General features: G+C 41.7%; 1 protein-coding gene across 1 annotated transcript in view; it reads right to left on the bottom strand.

Moving 5' to 3' along the window:
- ttn.2 (titin, tandem duplicate 2) overlaps positions 1-16,729 on the bottom strand; it is a 209,617-nt gene that overhangs the window by 95,437 nt on the left and 97,451 nt on the right. The window contains exons 107-129 of the mRNA XM_016662277.1: positions 16,432-16,710; positions 15,711-15,980; positions 15,476-15,615; positions 15,268-15,394; positions 14,226-14,492; positions 13,840-14,106; positions 13,361-13,624; positions 12,672-12,811; positions 12,382-12,508; positions 11,889-12,155; positions 10,606-10,872; positions 10,212-10,478; positions 9,627-9,766; positions 9,342-9,468; positions 7,808-7,950; positions 5,489-5,612; positions 4,173-4,439; positions 3,636-3,733; positions 3,374-3,542; positions 2,379-2,648; positions 1,582-1,848; positions 1,222-1,500; positions 127-535 (exon numbers count right to left, since the gene is read on the bottom strand). Coding sequence (XP_016517763.1) covers positions 127-535; positions 1,222-1,500; positions 1,582-1,848; positions 2,379-2,648; positions 3,374-3,542; positions 3,636-3,733; positions 4,173-4,439; positions 5,489-5,612; positions 7,808-7,950; positions 9,342-9,468; positions 9,627-9,766; positions 10,212-10,478; positions 10,606-10,872; positions 11,889-12,155; positions 12,382-12,508; positions 12,672-12,811; positions 13,361-13,624; positions 13,840-14,106; positions 14,226-14,492; positions 15,268-15,394; positions 15,476-15,615; positions 15,711-15,980; positions 16,432-16,710 — 4,975 coding nt within the window. The remainder of the gene's footprint in view (positions 1-126; positions 536-1,221; positions 1,501-1,581; positions 1,849-2,378; positions 2,649-3,373; positions 3,543-3,635; positions 3,734-4,172; positions 4,440-5,488; positions 5,613-7,807; positions 7,951-9,341; positions 9,469-9,626; positions 9,767-10,211; positions 10,479-10,605; positions 10,873-11,888; positions 12,156-12,381; positions 12,509-12,671; positions 12,812-13,360; positions 13,625-13,839; positions 14,107-14,225; positions 14,493-15,267; positions 15,395-15,475; positions 15,616-15,710; positions 15,981-16,431; positions 16,711-16,729) is intronic.

Raw genomic sequence — 16,729 nt, 5'->3', positions numbered from 1 at the left:
ATGACAGTCTACCAAACATTCTTTTAATAATGTAATATTCCACTGTTATCGCAGTGAATTGTTGCCTCCAATAAACCAATGTGTTCTCCAATAAACCAATCTTGAGCTAAGTCGCCGCCGCTGTACCTTGGTCCCTCTCTGATCTCCCGTCCGTTCCGGTACCACTTGACCTCGGCCTTCTCCTTGGTCAGCTCGCATGTGAACTCGGCATCGTCGAACTCGGTGATGGTCTGGTCTTTGAGCTGCGCACTGAAGTCGGTCGGCGCCTCGCTGATGATCAGCTCCGCGGTGGCCTTGTTGTCCCCGGCGACCACCGTGTACTCGCCCTCGTCGGCCAGCGTGCAGTCCTTGATGGTGAGCGTGTGCTTTTCTTTGTCAACCCTGTAGATGATGCGCTTGCTGAAGGTGATCTCCTGGCCGGCCTTCATCCACTTCACTGTGGCGTTGGGTCTGTTGGTCTTGCAGGAGAAGCTGATGGTCTTCTTCTCCTGAGTGTCGATGTCCTCCGGAGGAACCATGATCCTCAGACTCTCCTCTGGAAAACACACAGTTTACAGTTACTCATCCCAGTTTGACATCAATCTCATGATAAATCAGTCCAATAAATGCAATACTGAGAATTTAGAGTATTTTTGTCTCGTCTCGATTATCAGTTGTCCTGATTTTTTTTTTGTTGGTTTTAGTCATACTGAATCAATCAAAAGTTGTATAACAAAGCTTCTTCACTGCCACCTAGTGGACAATGTTCAACATGTTTGTAAAATAAATAAACAAAGTTCCAAGAATAAAGCCATAATATTATGAGAATAAACTCAAAGTAATACAAGAAAAAAGCTGTACTAAATTGAAAATAGAGTAATATTAATATGAGAATAAAATCGTTTAATTATGAGGATAGTCAACATAGTATAAGAATAAAGTCGTACAACAATAAAGTCAAAATATTACAAGAATAAAGTCACAATGTTACGAGATTAAAGTTGAAATAATACAAAACCAACATTGTAATAAGATGAGAAAAAAGTCATAATATTTTGAAAATAGTCACTACTATGAGAATAAAGAATAAACTACAAGAATAGTCAAAACAATATAAGAATAAAGTCATACTATGAGAACTAAGTTGTTTATAAGACGAGATGAGAATAAAGTGACAGTATCATGAGAATAAAGTCATAATATTACTAATCGAACTCGTGTCAGTGGAGGTAAAGCACCAACCTCTGACGGAGAGTTTGCCGGAGCTCTTGGCCTGTTCTCCTCTCTGATTGGTCAGCGTGATGCTGTAGTCGGCTTCGTCTCCCTTCCGAGCGTCTTTGATCCTCAGCGAGAAGACGTTGTCTCTCTGAACCATCACGTACTTGCCGCTCTCAAACAGAGTCTCGTCGTTCTTCAGCCACTTGGCCTTGGCTCCCTCGATGTTCACCTCACAGTTCAGGACGATCTCCTGGCCTTCTTTGACCTCCGTGTCTTTCAGAGGGGTGATGACCTTCAGTTTCTCTGCAGGGAAGAGCGAACGTTGACGACATGGACCGAGGTTCTTGCAGCGGCTCGTTTGTTCAGTGGGCGGAGCTTACTTACCGCTCACAGTCAGGTCAGCGCTGGCTCTCGTCTCTCCGATCACCACAATGTATCCGCCCTCGTCTTTGAGCTCGGCCGCCTTGATGACCAGACTGCGCTTCTTGCCGTCACTCACCAACTCGTACTTGTCTCCTGACTCCAGCTCCTTGCCGTCCTTCATCCACTTGACACTGAAGGTTTCCTTGGAGACGGTGCAGGTGAACTCTGCCCTATTACCCTCCACCACCTCCTGGTTCTGAGGTCTGGACAGGAATTCAGCAGCCAGTTCTGCAGGACAGAAACACCAGATTGATTTTATTATGTGGTATTTTATGAAGCTTCTTGCTCATTTACTGCTGTTTATGTTTGTTTTTTATAAATAAGCTTTGGAGCAAAAACATCAGGAATCACTTTACCTAAAGACCAAGGACTTCTTTGTGATCTTGTGTATGAGTAACTTCTATGTGGGGTTCCCCAAGGCTCAATCATGGGGCCCCTCCTATTCTATATCTACATGCTTCCACCAGCTCAGTTATAACAATAAATGATAAACAGCTCTACATTATGATGCCATCAGGTGACTCTGAACCCATCCAAGGACTCAACAGTTAAAAGTGTGGATGTGCCACAACTTTCTCCAGTTGAACAGAAACAAAACTCCAGAAACATTTAGGAATAATTTGATGTGTATTTGACAATGGCGTTTGACAAAATCTAATGTTTATTACTGTTTGCTAATTGATTACTTTGTTTATATTTTACTGCCTTGTTGCTGAAATGTGGTAAACAACTAAACATGACTTTTTTCCAGTCTTTACCGTTGATCTTGAGGTTCCCAGAGGTTTTGGTGCCGGTGCTCAGCCTGCAGCTGTATTCTCCGGCGTCGTCTGTCTTCAGGTCCTTGATGAGGAGAATCCTCTTCTTGCCATCGATGATGTGTTCGTAGCGGCCGCCGTCTGGCAGCTCCTTGTTGCCTTTGTACCAGGTGACGTCAGCGTTGGGCTTGGAGACCTCACAGATCAGCCTCACGCTGTCCGTCTCCGTTCCCTCGACGTTCGGCAGGTTTTTAGTGAAAGTAGTTTCTTCCTCTGCAGCGACAGGAAAAGATTCAGCAGAGAAACGTCCAGTTATCAATGAACCGAGAACGTCTTGATATGTTGTTTGTCAAAATTAAGAAAATCTTCTAGTCTACAAATTCCAATAATAGCAAAAGAATGTAAAACCTTAAAAAAAAACTATTCACATCTGGTGGCACCAACTGATTTATATCAACATCACAATTTAGCATTTGTTTAAAACACACAAATTTTTAAAATAAGAAATAAAAAAGGAAGAAAAGCTCAATGTGACTGAACTGGATAGATTAGCAATACTAAGCAATGCTGTGTTAAATCTCTTTTTATTATCTTTATTTGTTTATTTTATTAATTTGCATTCATTAATTAAAATAGGTGCATCTTTAAACATAAAACATGCAATGTATAATAATAACTGTACTAAGTCAATATATATCATTATACCTTCATAGACTATTTTAGACTTTTGGAAATTTTCAGTTTCAAAAGTCAAAATATTTAAAGTTTTTCAAGAAAATTTCTGTGATTATTGGCAGATTTAAAAAAAAATCTACAACAGCCACTAGGTGTCCCACTGGAGCAACAATAGCAAATATGAGTAAAACTGAGCACAACTGAACATTTTTTAAATCAGGAACATCAGAACTATCTCTACTCTGGTGTCGGTCCACTTTATAGGATCTCCTGTTTTTTCTTCCCAACTGGAGAAAACCGGATCTGTGTTTTTCTTTTCTTACCGACGACGGTGAGCATGCCGGAGGATTTGGAGGTCTGTGCGTCACATTCGTATTCAGCTTCGTCATCAAATGCGGCCTTGTGGATGAGAAGGATGTGTTGACGGCCTTGTGCAATAATTTCATACTTCTTTCCTTTTCTGATTTCAGTTCCATCCTTCAACCAGGTGATCTGTGGAGAAAGCAGGAAGAAGATGATTTACTCAGACAGGAGAACTGGGTTTAGATTCTGATGAACACATAGAAGGAAAAGTGCTTTTCTTACTTTAGCGTCCTCTCTGGAGACTTCACACTCAAACCTGGCAGTTTCCTTCTCCCGAACCTCAACATCATGGAGCGGCTTGGAGAACTCGACACGGGCAGCTGTCCACACAAAACGAGATCCACACAGTTACTTTAACAGATCATTTGAATTTTTGGTTTTTTAATGAAGTGGAGCTCAAACAGGGCTGGTGTGAATTCACCCCTTGGGTTTCCTAGCTCCAATTATTTGTTTTAATTAAGGAAGATGCCTTTCATAACTAATGTAGGCAATAAAATGTTTATTTTTTTATCTAAAAATGAAATGTAATTACTTATTTGCATATTTTCATGTATTTCTAATATTTTATAAAAAGCTTCGATGATAAATCTGCAGAATGAGCCAATTTTTTAATGTGATTAATCGTCAGAATAATCAATAACTAAAATAATTGTTATTTCATCTTTGCATGAGTTTTCCAAGTAGTTGAAGTTTCTCTTATTGCATTTAAAATAATATTTTTCATGTCTACCTATAATTTCCCCTTTCAGCTGTACTCACTTTCCACCGTGAGGAAGCAGGACGTTTTGAAGTCTTTGGCGTCGCAGGTGTAGGTCTTTGAGTCGTCCAGCGTGCATTCGTGGATGACCAGCGTTCTCTTGCAGCCCTCAGCCAGGATTTCGTACTTCTTCGTCTTGCGGATCTCCTGGTCGTCCCTGAGCCATTGGACTTCTCCGTTTGCTCTGGAAACTTCACACTCGAGCGTGGCGGTGGTTTTCTCCTCCACCGTTTGGTCCTGCAGAGGTCTGGTGAACTCTACAGGCGGCTCTGGATGCACAAACACAAAGGGCAACGGTTCAGTTTCCATTTACCTACTTTACGCATTTTACATGCAGGGCTTGTAGATTGGTCCCACAGTAAAATTAAAAAAACTTTTCAAGTTTCAGTTCACTATTATTACTGTTATCAGTAATGTTGTGACAGCATTGTGGATTCTACGAAGAGGCACATTAAACTAATATATAACAAAAAATTTAAATTTTGTTGTTTCAAGTAAAACAAATATAAACCAACCTTTATTTCAGTTACAGATCAAATAAGTCATCGAGAAATTAGGAATAATAAGCACTCATGACATTTAAACAATCAAAACTATTTGTGTTAAAGTAAATGTTCTTCCTGCTCAAAATATACAAAGTTACAAAAACATAAAAAATAAATATTCTTGCTAGAAATAATTTTAGTAATTCTAAATGACCTAAAACAAGAAAAGTTTAGTCTGATTTAACTTCAGACAGTGAGAAAAAAATGTCTGTCTTTTTATTAGGTGTACACACTCTAGGTTTCAACTGTGAATAATGTTTCCAACTCTAAATTGTGTAAAGGTAAATGACCTTCCTGCTCAAAGTAAATACTTAAAAATAATATACAAAGAAATGTTCATGTTACATTTTCTGGCATTTATCAAACAGAGACAATTTTGCAAATTCTAACTGACCTACAACAATAAAAGTTTAGTCTGATTTAGCTTGTGATAGTGAGAAAAATTATTAAGTTTTTGAAAATATCTGGTTTCAACTGTAAATAACACTTCTGTAAATTTAGGTTTTTAATCAAATGTCATATTGCATTTTAATACAAAACTGTGCATTTTTAAGGATTTTCCAAAATATGAAAACATGTAATTGAAATTCAAGCTGTTTGATGTTAACCTTTCTGTTCCGTTACCATAGCTACCTCAACAAGACAGTCACCAAAATAAAAGCATACGACCTCAGCAGTAGTTACAATAACAGCGTGTATTCTACCGTTTCAACTGAGTAAATCTGGTCTTTAAACCAGGTGTCTCCAGTAGAGTCACTGAGTCGGATCCTTACCTTTGACAGACAGGGTGGCTTCAGTCTCAAAGTCTTTGGCGGTGAGTTTGACTTGTCCAGCTTCACTCAGTTGGACGTCTCTCACCGTGACGCTGTAGGTTTTTCCTTCATCCTTGAACACAACCTGAAGGTTCAACAAAGTCAGTTACCACAAGATTTACTTTACAAGAGGTATTTATATGTGCAACTTTTTAGTTTATTTTTTTTATTATTGCTTAAGGAACTTATGGGGTATTGAGGCCCTGAGCTGTGCCTGTCAGGTTAGCTAGAGAAGGAAACTCGCCAGTTAGTCACTCCCCTCAGATAATCTCATGCTGAGTATCATCATCTATTTAAGTATTGCTTAACTTAATAAGTCTACAGGTTGAACTACATCAAAACCAGCTAACAAGGTTTTGCCTGTTCTGCACCTGTTGAGCTGCAGAACAGGCCTGCCACACTAGCTGAGTTTCCGTTAACCATATGATTGCTCCAACTGGAATTAAGAAAATAAATTTGCTTAATGGAAACATACCAATTTCAGAACAAACTCACATTTTTCTATAAAAATAAATCTGTGCTAGAATGAGGTGTTTTTATGGCTATATCAACATTTGTGTATTTTGCACAAAACTTCTCTTTTGTATAGTTGCTGGTTGACAAACAACAAAAGGAAGTATTATCGCCACCAACTGGTAAGGAGTTTGGACCGTATTCACACAAAACTGCAATGAGAACATTTTTCTCATCACACGGGTCGTGATCAACAACTGGATGTTACTACTGGCGGAAAAGACGAAGAAGACGACAGGAAGTGATAGGAGGAGGATGGACCTCGTCTGAACAAACTTATTCACATGTGATTGTGGTTCTTATTTAAAGGAAATACTGCAATTGCAGTCTTTTTGTGTGTTTTTTCCGACAGATGAATCTTGACATGGTTTTGTGAACATTTTTAATGGAAATGCAGGATAACAAGATTTGCCCTGAGTGTTGTTTGGCTAGACAGGTTCTCCCATCTTTCTTTCTTCCATCTTTTCAGATTTTGATGGCTACACCATATCAGAACCTCCTACTTCATTATATTGATCATTTACTCTGGCCTGAACATTTTCTCTATGAGCTGCTCATACATGGCCTGACCACAGAGTCCTAACAGTTAAAACTGAGAAGCACAGCTGCAGGACCTCTAACTCCTGATGGCTGAATTTACCACACAACTCCTGCTTGTATGTGATGCAGGACCTGTCCGAGCACAAAGCTGTATAACTCACAGAGGGGGATTATACAAGTCGTAGATTAGGGATAATAGTTGAAATATGTGTTTAAAGCAGCAGTTTGGGGGAAGATCAGGACAGTGAAGCTCACTTTATTATTTAATGGAGGCTATAGCTTTTCTTACACCTTGAAGAGTCATTTTAAATCCTAACAATGCATTTTAATGGAAAATAAAAGTAAGGGAAGCGTCATGAATTCTGAATACTGGTTAAGCTCAACCCATTAAATGCTGTTTCTATGGAAGAGGATTAGTGCCACTGCAAAAAAAAAAAAAATAAATAAAAATCTGACTTTAATCTCAGAATTCTCATTTTTCTCAAAATTAGGATTTTAATCTTAGAGTTCTGAAATTTTTTCCCCTAAGAACTCTAAACTTTCTTCCTCAGACTTTTGACTTTATCTTTTTTTGGCAGAATTCAGACTTTTTTTCTATAAATTGCAAATTTAAACTCAGAATTCTAACATATTTTTGAGGTTGTTTTTTTTTTTCAAAATTGCAACTTTAATATAAAAATTCTGACCTTTTTTTCTCTCATAATTCAGACATTTTTCCATTAGTCTGATTGTTTTGCCTCAGAATTTTGACTTTTTCCAGACTTTTTTTCCCAGTGTCCTACTCCCCTTCCGCATGTTGCACAGAGGGATTGGGTTTCCTAAGAAGGTCTCAAGTTGCCTTATATTATCAAATTAATACATCTTTATGACAGGAAAGCCTTTCTGGGCCCAGCAGAACCAACGAGAGATTTTCCCAGAGATGTAAAGTTGAAGCTAACAAATATCTGCAGTTCCCACCTGCCCTGTGCTGCAGCCTCTGCCGGCTGTTAAAAATAAACCCACAGAAGCGCTTGCAGGGCAGAAAACACCCCCTGCTTGCGTTATCTCAAAACGAGGATCGAATGCTCAGCTGGAATCCCGAACCTCCACCTGCAGGACCTTATATGAACAGGCAGTCGCAGCACAGGAAGCTGAAGGGAAACACAGGGGCCTGATTCTGGACCAAAGCCAGCACCTGGGCTGGACAGGAAGTGGACAAACAGGTGTGTCAGGTGTGACGGGACTCACTCTCTCGCTTGGCTCCAGCTTCGTCTCGCCCAGGTACCAATCAACGGGGATGTCTTCGTAGGACAGCTCGCACTGGAAGGTGGCGGTCTCTCCGGCAGTCACTGTGATGTTCTTCAGGGGCCTCACCAGGGAGATCACCCGGCCTTTGGGTTGGGGAGAAGACATGGTCAGTCCCTCCCCTCAAACCGGTCAACAGACTCCAAGAAATCCCCACAGAGACGCAGCAGATCCTCAGTGGCCAATCCTCATGGTGTTTGAGGTAACGGCAGGGTGCTGGGCGCGCGGAGGACGACTGAAGCCAGCCACCCTGCAACTTGGCACTGAGGCCAGGCTCATTAGCATACGCCTGGCGTCAGAGGAGCAGCGTCTCAGGAAACCAGTAAGACGCAGGGTCATGACCTCCCCCCCTGCCAACCACTGAGGACCTGAGCTTGATAAGGCATCCAGGTTCTAAAATAACTGAGGGGCCAGATTGGTTAACGGCCCACGTCTGCCAAAACCATGAGGGGAAGTCAATCTGTTCCTGTCAATCACCTGCCTGCATTTTCCTTGGAAAAGGAGAATGTGACGCTCCTGGCAGGAGTTACCCAACACTTCATTGAGGAACTATGGTTTAAGTAATTTGGTTCAGGAAGTTTAGGTAACACAGGCCAAGTGGAGCTTCAGGATGTCCATTTGGATAAACAAGCACTTTGAAGTATTTACAACAGGCTTCTTCACATGCCTGAATTAAAGCCACTAACAGCCAGTTAAAGAGAGGTTGACGGTGTTGTTGACAGCTAGCGGATGTGTTTATAGTCACTCTAGTCATCTGAAGCAACAAAGCTACCTGTAAAGACGATACAAAAACATCAGGATTAAAAAAACACTCAGATTCCTTTGACTTAAATTTCCTGTGGCTCAGAATGAAGCCAAGATGTTTCCTGTTTGTGTCAAACAGGAAACATATTGAAACTTGTAGTGGAAACGCATGTATGGACTCAGATTTTCAAGGATCTTCATTACAATCACTTAAACATCTAACTTCTTCTGGAACCAACTTCTTCTGGAAAGCAGGAATTCGATAGAATGCATAAAATGCATGAAACTAAATCTGAAATATCTTGGTTTCATGGTGAAATAAAAGTTATGGGTATTCTTCCCTGACTTTTCTTGGTTTGTTTTGTTGCAGATGTTCATCACCAACCTCTAAACTTTATCGGTTGCATCTCTACAAGCTGCATATCATACCTGAGGAGATATTCCACCTGTGAAGTAACATAAATATTCATATCTACCAAATATCAACATTAAAAGAAGCAACTAAATGTTGGTTTTATTTCACGGGGATGGGATTTGAGGAATCTTCACCAACGTTGATTCAACTGGGATAAAATTACAGCGATAAAATCGGGCAACTCAACAAACAACATAAAGACATAACACACAACATAAGGCATCCCGATCCGGAATAAGAAGAAGCTGCTTCCCAGAACCGTCAATCAAGAGAAGCGACGCCTGTTTTTAACCAGGCGTCTGTGATTTGTTTTGTCACCTTTGACTCTGAGATGCGCTGAAGACTTTGCATTCGCTGCAGAGAAGTCAACGCTTCCGGCCATATCCATTCTGCAGCAGAAGAGTGTCAAAGTGTGTCGCGCTCCTTCCTCCTTTATCTCCACATCCTGACAACAAACACCCACAGGTCAGCGCTCATTCAAACAGGAGTGCTGACCGTGCACAACAAAACTGAAAGATGAGTTTTCATCAAAATAAAACATCAACTCTTGTTGGGGAAACGTGGATTTATTTCCCGTTAGAGGATTGGTCAGTGTTGTCTTACAGCAGACGGGTGGAGCGTCTCGCCCTTCAGTTTCCAGGTGGCATGGATGTCGTCTTCAGAAATCTGCGTTTCAAACGAGGCCGTCTCGGTCTCTGTGACCTCCACGCTGTACAGCGGGCGGACAATCTTAATGTTGCGCTCTGTGGAGGTTCAGAGACGCGTTTAGAGCAAAACCAGAGCGAGCCTCGGTCCGCGTGAGAAACGCGTGAGATGCCATGGACATCTGCCATGGAGATGATGTCCATGGCAGACATCATCTCTGTCTGCCATGGAGATGATGATGACAGACAGAGATATGAAGGCATGCAGCCGGTCGGGGTGTTGCACCTTACGGATGGTGCAAAGAGAGACATGTTTTCACTTTTAACGAAAACATGGAGCTAAAAGTGAATTATTGTGAAGAATGTTGTGAATCCTAAAGGTTATGGTTGGATCATGAGGTGTTAAAACACTCAAAGTGAAAGTTGAAGACATGAAGATGAAGAATGGAGACCGAGGTGAGCTTCAGTCCAGGTACAGGTGAGGTTTCAGTGACACTGACTCTGCAGTAATGTCGGGGTCTGGAGGGCGGCAGGCATTCATTACCTTCGATGTTCAGCTCTGCTGTGGTTTTGTCAGTGCCGCAGTCGCAGGTGTAAGCTCCCCTGTCTTTCTTCGCCGATTTCTTGATGATCAACATGCGCTTCCTGCCGTCAGATTGGAAGATAATGTTCCTGGACGCAAAGATTTCGTTACCGTCTTTGAACCACTTGACCTCGGCGGCGGCCTTGCTCAACTCGCAGGACAAGATTGCCTCGTCCTTCTCGACCGCGGTGTAGTTCTGGAGTTTTACTGTAAAGTAGAGGTCGGCCTCTGCAAGCAGACACCCATAATAAGCAGTTCAAAACAAAACTAAAACCACAGAGATGAGGTACTAATCTTGTTTACAGATGATCAACAGCCAGAATTCACATCCTGCTGAAGGAAGACTGATACTAACCAAGAACAGTTAGCATTGCCTCCGACGTCTTTCCCATTGCCTCCACCTTAATCATGGAGGTATCATCGATTGTGACCTCCTTGAAGGCCAGTGTGTGTGATCTGCCTTCCTCCGACATGTGCACCAGCTTGCTGGGGTGCAGGCGCACTTCATTTCTGTACCAAACTACTGGAATCTTGTCATGAGACAGTTCAACGCTGAACTCTGCAGTTTCTCGTTCCTTTACGGTTACGTCTTTAATCGGCTTGATAAACTCAAGGCGAATACCTGATAAAAAATTACATTTACAGGGAGGTAAATACAATGTTGTTCCAGTTGGGAAGATTGTGATTGTGAGGTTGTGTGGATTGTTTGCAAATGTTTGCCCAAAGCCTTTAACAAACATAACCACAGCTGTATAATTTATAGTTTCTCCATACTGTGCAGAGTATTCTGGGTAAAGGCAACCAAAACAAACACTTGTGTCTAGCATTAGTCAAAGACTAGTCCATTTTTGTTTACATTTTATTCTTCAGAGGTTTTCATGTCATTTCCTTCTGTAGTTCTTGGTGCAGGCGAGGAGGGGAACAGGTTTGTTAATTAGTTTAATAGCTTGACTCACTGCAGTGTAGAAACAAACTGCACCAGTTGAAAATGTAACAAGTGTTGCATTTTCGGTTCCGAATTGCAATGAGTCTACTGGATTATCAGGAGTGTAAACACTTTCAGATTTTGTGGCTTTCCACTCTTCTTCCAGACTATGGCACTTTGATTTTGATAAGTTTCTGAAGTTGCCTCTGGTTCTGGGGTGCCTTAATACCAGAAAATCAATAGTTGAAGACCATAACCTGGATACATCTTTGTGTGGTGGTTCTTGTAGTTCTGACTCCAGCTGCAGTAATAGGCCATAGTGTGGTCAGAACACTCCTCGATAAAAAATGTTTTTGTTTGTCTTATATAAAATTCTTCTTTTGGATCATTAGCTGTAAGCTGGCATCAAACTTAACAGGAATAAACACTTGAACTGTGTCTGTATGTAACAAATCTACTGTACTTAATATATAAATTAGTTCATGAATTGAATTAGTAAAAGAAGGGAAATTTTTTATACAGTTTTCCTGAATCTGCTATTTGAAATATTCTCTGTTGGAGTTTTTCTCAATGCAAAGTTTTCAGCCGTTGAGTTTTTCTGATAATTTTGTATAATTTAAAGGCTTTTGGCAAACATTCACATCCTTCAGTGACTGGTGTCCAAATAAAACTATTCCTTTGTGATAAAATACAGAGGCACCAACTCATTTTACCTTTAATAATCAATTTTCCAGACGTCCTCTTATCCTCAGCCTCAAACATGTATTTGGCTTCATCTTCATATTTGGCAGATTTTACGACTAGAGTGTGTCGTTTTCCGTCTACTTGGATTTCAAACTTATCGTCGTTTGACAATTCCTGAGTTCCTTTGAGCCAACGGAAGCTTTTGGGCTCTCGTGAAATTTCCAACTCAAACTTAGCCTCGTCTTTCTCGTATACATGCACATCGGCCAATGGTGTAATGAAAGAGATGGGAAGCTCTGTTGGTTCAGAGGGAAAGAGTTAACATTAAGGGAAGAGGGTTTGGATCAGGCAAGTTTACCTGAAGATACCACAATGATGGATGGTTGGTCCTTTATGCAGTGTAATAGCATTTACCCCAAACTATAAATCACTATTACATCTGTGTTATCTTACAGCTGCTGAAAAAGCAGGAAGACAAGCTTCAGCTTTTATTTTTTGACAGTTTTGGAAGAGGAAGCTCACCCTTCACTTTCATTTTAGCAGAACACTTGGCGTTGGCGGCGGTGAACACAAGCTCCCCTGTTTGGGGCAGTTTGCAGTTGTACAAAACCAGAGTGTGTTTGGCGCCATCTTCCACAATCTCAATGTCCTGCAAGCGGCCAACAAACTTCAGTATTTTACCAAAAACACAAGCAATCGATGAAGAGTGATTAGGATGGGGGGAAGCTGATGGAGGAGCTAGCAATCCCTCGATTAAACATGTCAACTAAAATAGAATCACATGAAGGTCAGAGAGGATTAATGGGACGTACAGCAGATGGACTGAGGACTTCTCCGTTTAGCTTCCACTGGCCGTGAACGTCGTCCTCACTGAGTTCGACTTCGAATCGAACCGTCTCTCCTTCTGAGACCTCGGCACCATACATGGGCCGAACCACCTTGATGTGCCGAGCTGGCGTTCAAGAAAGGGGACACATTTCTCTCATTGGAGACATTCAACATTTCAACACAAAGACAACATTGACTGACACAGATATGGAGACGGTAGATGACAGTAGACAGACAGTGGTGTTATTTGTTGGAAGTGTAAAAGGGAATTCGGGGTTAAGGCCAAACTCTTTGGATCATAAAGAACCAAACGGGGCTTTGAACAAACCCACCCATTTGGTTTTCTATGGAACTGGCCAACAGGGAATGAAGATCAATAAAAGAGTTTTTTAATAAAGAAGTGATGGTTTGTTAGAGTAGTTGTGTGCAACAGAATCTAGAAAGAAGACAAGAGTGCTTCTGCTTCAAAAGAGGCAATATCCAAGTTTTCAAAAGACCAGAATCACTTGGTGAAGCTAGAAGCTTTACTCTTGGAGAGCACAAAAATGACAAAGTAGTAACTCAAAAAATTATGACAAAAAAGATGCTTTGAGGTGAGGTTAGAAGATGGTGCAAGTAAAGGTGATGAGGATCCATGGAGATGAAGGTGGCTCAACACAGGTGAGTCAGTTACCTTCGATGTGAAGCTCGGCTGTTGTTTTGTCTGTCCCACAGTCACATACATACTGTCCCTTGTCTTTGTCACCAACTTTCTTGATGATTAGTGTTCTCCGCTTCCCCTCAGCCTTGATGGCCACCATCTTTGAGGCCTTGATCTCGGCCTCGTTGTGGTACCACATGACATCGACGTCTTTGCTGAGCTCGCAATCTAGAACCACTTCGTCTTTCTCGACTGCAGTATAGTCCTGCAGCTTAATCGTGAAGTAGGGATCTCCCTCTGGAACGGGGAGATTTATGATGACTCTTCGAACCGAATGTACGACAAATAATGCATGCAGCACAAGATAACTCAACAAAGACAGATGGAAAGAACAGACAGACAACACAGTCCAACAATTTCTTAGAACAGACAGACAGAATGAGGCATTTTTAGGACCTCAACAGACAAACATGGAGAAACTTTGCAAAGAATTGAAGAGTGAATGTGGATACCTATAACTGTCAAGTTGGCCATGGAAGGAATTCCTTTGGCCTCGGCCTTAATTTGACAGATATCGTCTAGAGTCACGTCCTTAATTTCTAGTATGTGCTTCTTTCCGTCCGTGTGAGTGACGACGGTTCTGCTCGGATGGATTTTAACGTCGTTCTTGTACCAGGTGACAGGAATGTTCTCATGAGAGAGCTCCAGCTCAAAGCGAGCTGTACTGCCCTCCTTTACGGTTTGATCCTTCAGTGGTGAGACAAATCTGAGCCTGATACCTACAATCATATTAATAAAACATGTTCATACAGGAGGAGGGAACCCACTCAGTGAGTTAAGTCAAAATGGCTAATCTCTGTGCCATTTTGACACTTGGTGATGGAAAGCTGGCACTTACCCTCGACGGTGAGTCTAGCTGTGGAAGTTTTGCCCAAAACCTCAATCGTATATTCATCCTCGTCATCAAACTCGCAGCAGTTGATGACCAGCATGTGTTTCTTCCCATCATCGATGATGTCGTACTTTTGGTCTGGGGTGATGATGTCAGCCCCTTTATACCACATGACCTTGGCGACATCCTTGGTGATGGTGCATTCAAACTTAGCCTGTTTCTTTTCTGGCACAGAAACGTCCTTCAGCGGGACAACAAAGTCCATCTCGATTTCTGGTTGGGGTGGGGTTGACACAGGGCACAACACATCAACAACACAACAGAACAACACAAAAACACAACAGTCAACAGCCAGAGCCCTGTTTACACTGTCATCTATGTTCTGAGTGATCCTGGTTGAATCTGGAGAAAGCTTGTTAGAGATTTCTTCTGGTGTTCTTCAGGACTCTACTCCTCTTCCAGCTCTTTGGTAAGTGTTAAAAAAAACAATTGGTGGTCTTCAAGGACTGCAGATGTAGAGTATAAACGGTGTCATCATGGGACTTCGTAGTCACTGGATTCAAGTATCCAACCTCTTGTTCAGTTGGCATGAAATGTTGATGATGATGGCACATCTTTGTTTTCTTCCAGAAAGCTTCGCTTCTGCTCTGCAAACTCCAACTCAAAGATCTTCTAAATGCTGTTATATTAGCTAAATATAAGGAAACTATAAACTATAGACAGGGCTCTGCTGAAAAGAATACATACAAAACACATGACTGAAAGACATTGACATAATAATGAACAGATCTACATACAGCTTTATATTTTCTATAGATAGGACAGACAAAACAACAGGAAAAAGCTATTCACCCCACAAAACGAGCATTGGAGTTCCTTCTCATCTTACCTGGCTCATTCGTCCTTTTGAATAAAGGTCTAAGGTCTGCTCTGGTATGCCTTTCAGCTTTGTTTGATTCCTCGCAGACCTTACACCTTTATTTTCACAGCTAAATTCCAAGAATCAGGGTCCATTGGGGTTTTGTGGGGGACCAGGAACGCCTCTTACCTTTGACATTTAGCATTGCGGTTGTGATGGCGTTCAGGGCCTGGTACGACACTTCCCCGGCCTGATCCAACTGGCAGTTTTTCAGTGTGAGCCTACGAACCGTACCCTCCATTTGGATGTCACACGTCTGATGATTACATTGTACTACTATTAAAAGAACAGTCAACACTGACATACAGTATGTACAACTTTATGAGAAAAGTCATACCGGAGATCTGGTCAAAACCTCTCCTTTGAGTTTCCATTCTCCTGGAATATCATCCTCAGATATTTCTGTTTCAAATGCAGCATCTTCCTTTTCTACCACCTCTATACTGGCCAAAGGCCTCAGGATCTCAGCTTCACGCTCTGGAAACAGGTATTTACTGCTTGTAAATATGTAACACCGTCAATACTAACCTGTAGAAACTCTTTCAGGGGATAGCAGTTGAAAGAAATACAACCTCCTAGCGTTAGCTTGGCGGTATAGATGCGTCCTTCCACCTCCATGGCATATTCTGCTACATCGTCCGGCTGGCAGTTCTTAATGGTCAGCGTCAGCTCCTTTCCATCCTTCGTGATCTCAACCTTGTCTGATGGAGTGAGCTCATTCTCTCCTTTGACCCACTTCCAGTTGGGAGTGTCTCTGAAGAGCTCACACTTAAACGTGGCATTGGCCTTTGGTTTCACATGCTGGTCTCTAAGTGGTTTTACTATCCAGTCTTTAATAATCTCTGTTGGAGTCAAATATCTCTTAGTCAGAGATTGGCATTCTATTCACAATGTGATTAATTTGGCGAGAGTTGGCAGAGAAACCAAAAATAAACCTAGTCTGAAGTTAATTTATAAAATTTTTCAAAGTTGGATTCTACACGATTCCTGCTTTGTCCTTGCCCTGGCCCAACCTTCACATTTTTCATTCATGCTAGTAAGGTATACACCCTTTTTCCTTTGGGGATCAAGGAATAATGGTCATGTAGCCATCCTAAAGACCCTTTACAGCCCAGCTGAAGGGAAAGACGATGGCTACTCCTTGTTCCCCCTATAAAAGGATTCCATACCTCTGAAAAATGGAGGGTAAAGGTCACGGAGGAATAGGAATTAGTCCTAACATTGGCTGACATGGTCACCTAACTTCCAGTTCTGTTTTAATATATGCGTATTTGACACCTCCCTTTGTCTTACCGAGCACTTTGACGTTTGTGGTGGTCACGACGTCCTCCTGTCCTGACACTTCACAGGTGTAGGTACCAGCATCTTCTGGCGTGGAGCCTTGGATGGTCACGGCGTGCTGCAATCCAATGATGTTGATTTGAATCTTGCCCTCCTTTTTCTTGAGGACTTCACCATTCTTCTTCCAGACCACGTCCCTCTCTTTGCTTAGCTCGCAGGATATGTAGATGGGCTGGCCCAGGATGGCCGAGTTCTCCGGTTCCAACTCCTTGATCCATTTTACAGGAAGCTCTGCGAGAATACAGAAAGG

This window comes from Poecilia formosa, unplaced genomic scaffold (genome assembly GCF_000485575.1).
Source record: "Poecilia formosa unplaced genomic scaffold, Poecilia_formosa-5.1.2 Scaffold367, whole genome shotgun sequence".
Taxonomy (NCBI): Eukaryota; Metazoa; Chordata; class Actinopteri; order Cyprinodontiformes; family Poeciliidae; genus Poecilia; species Poecilia formosa.
Note: the sequence above shows the minus strand (reverse complement) of the source record. Positions and strands in the feature narration are given on the sequence as shown.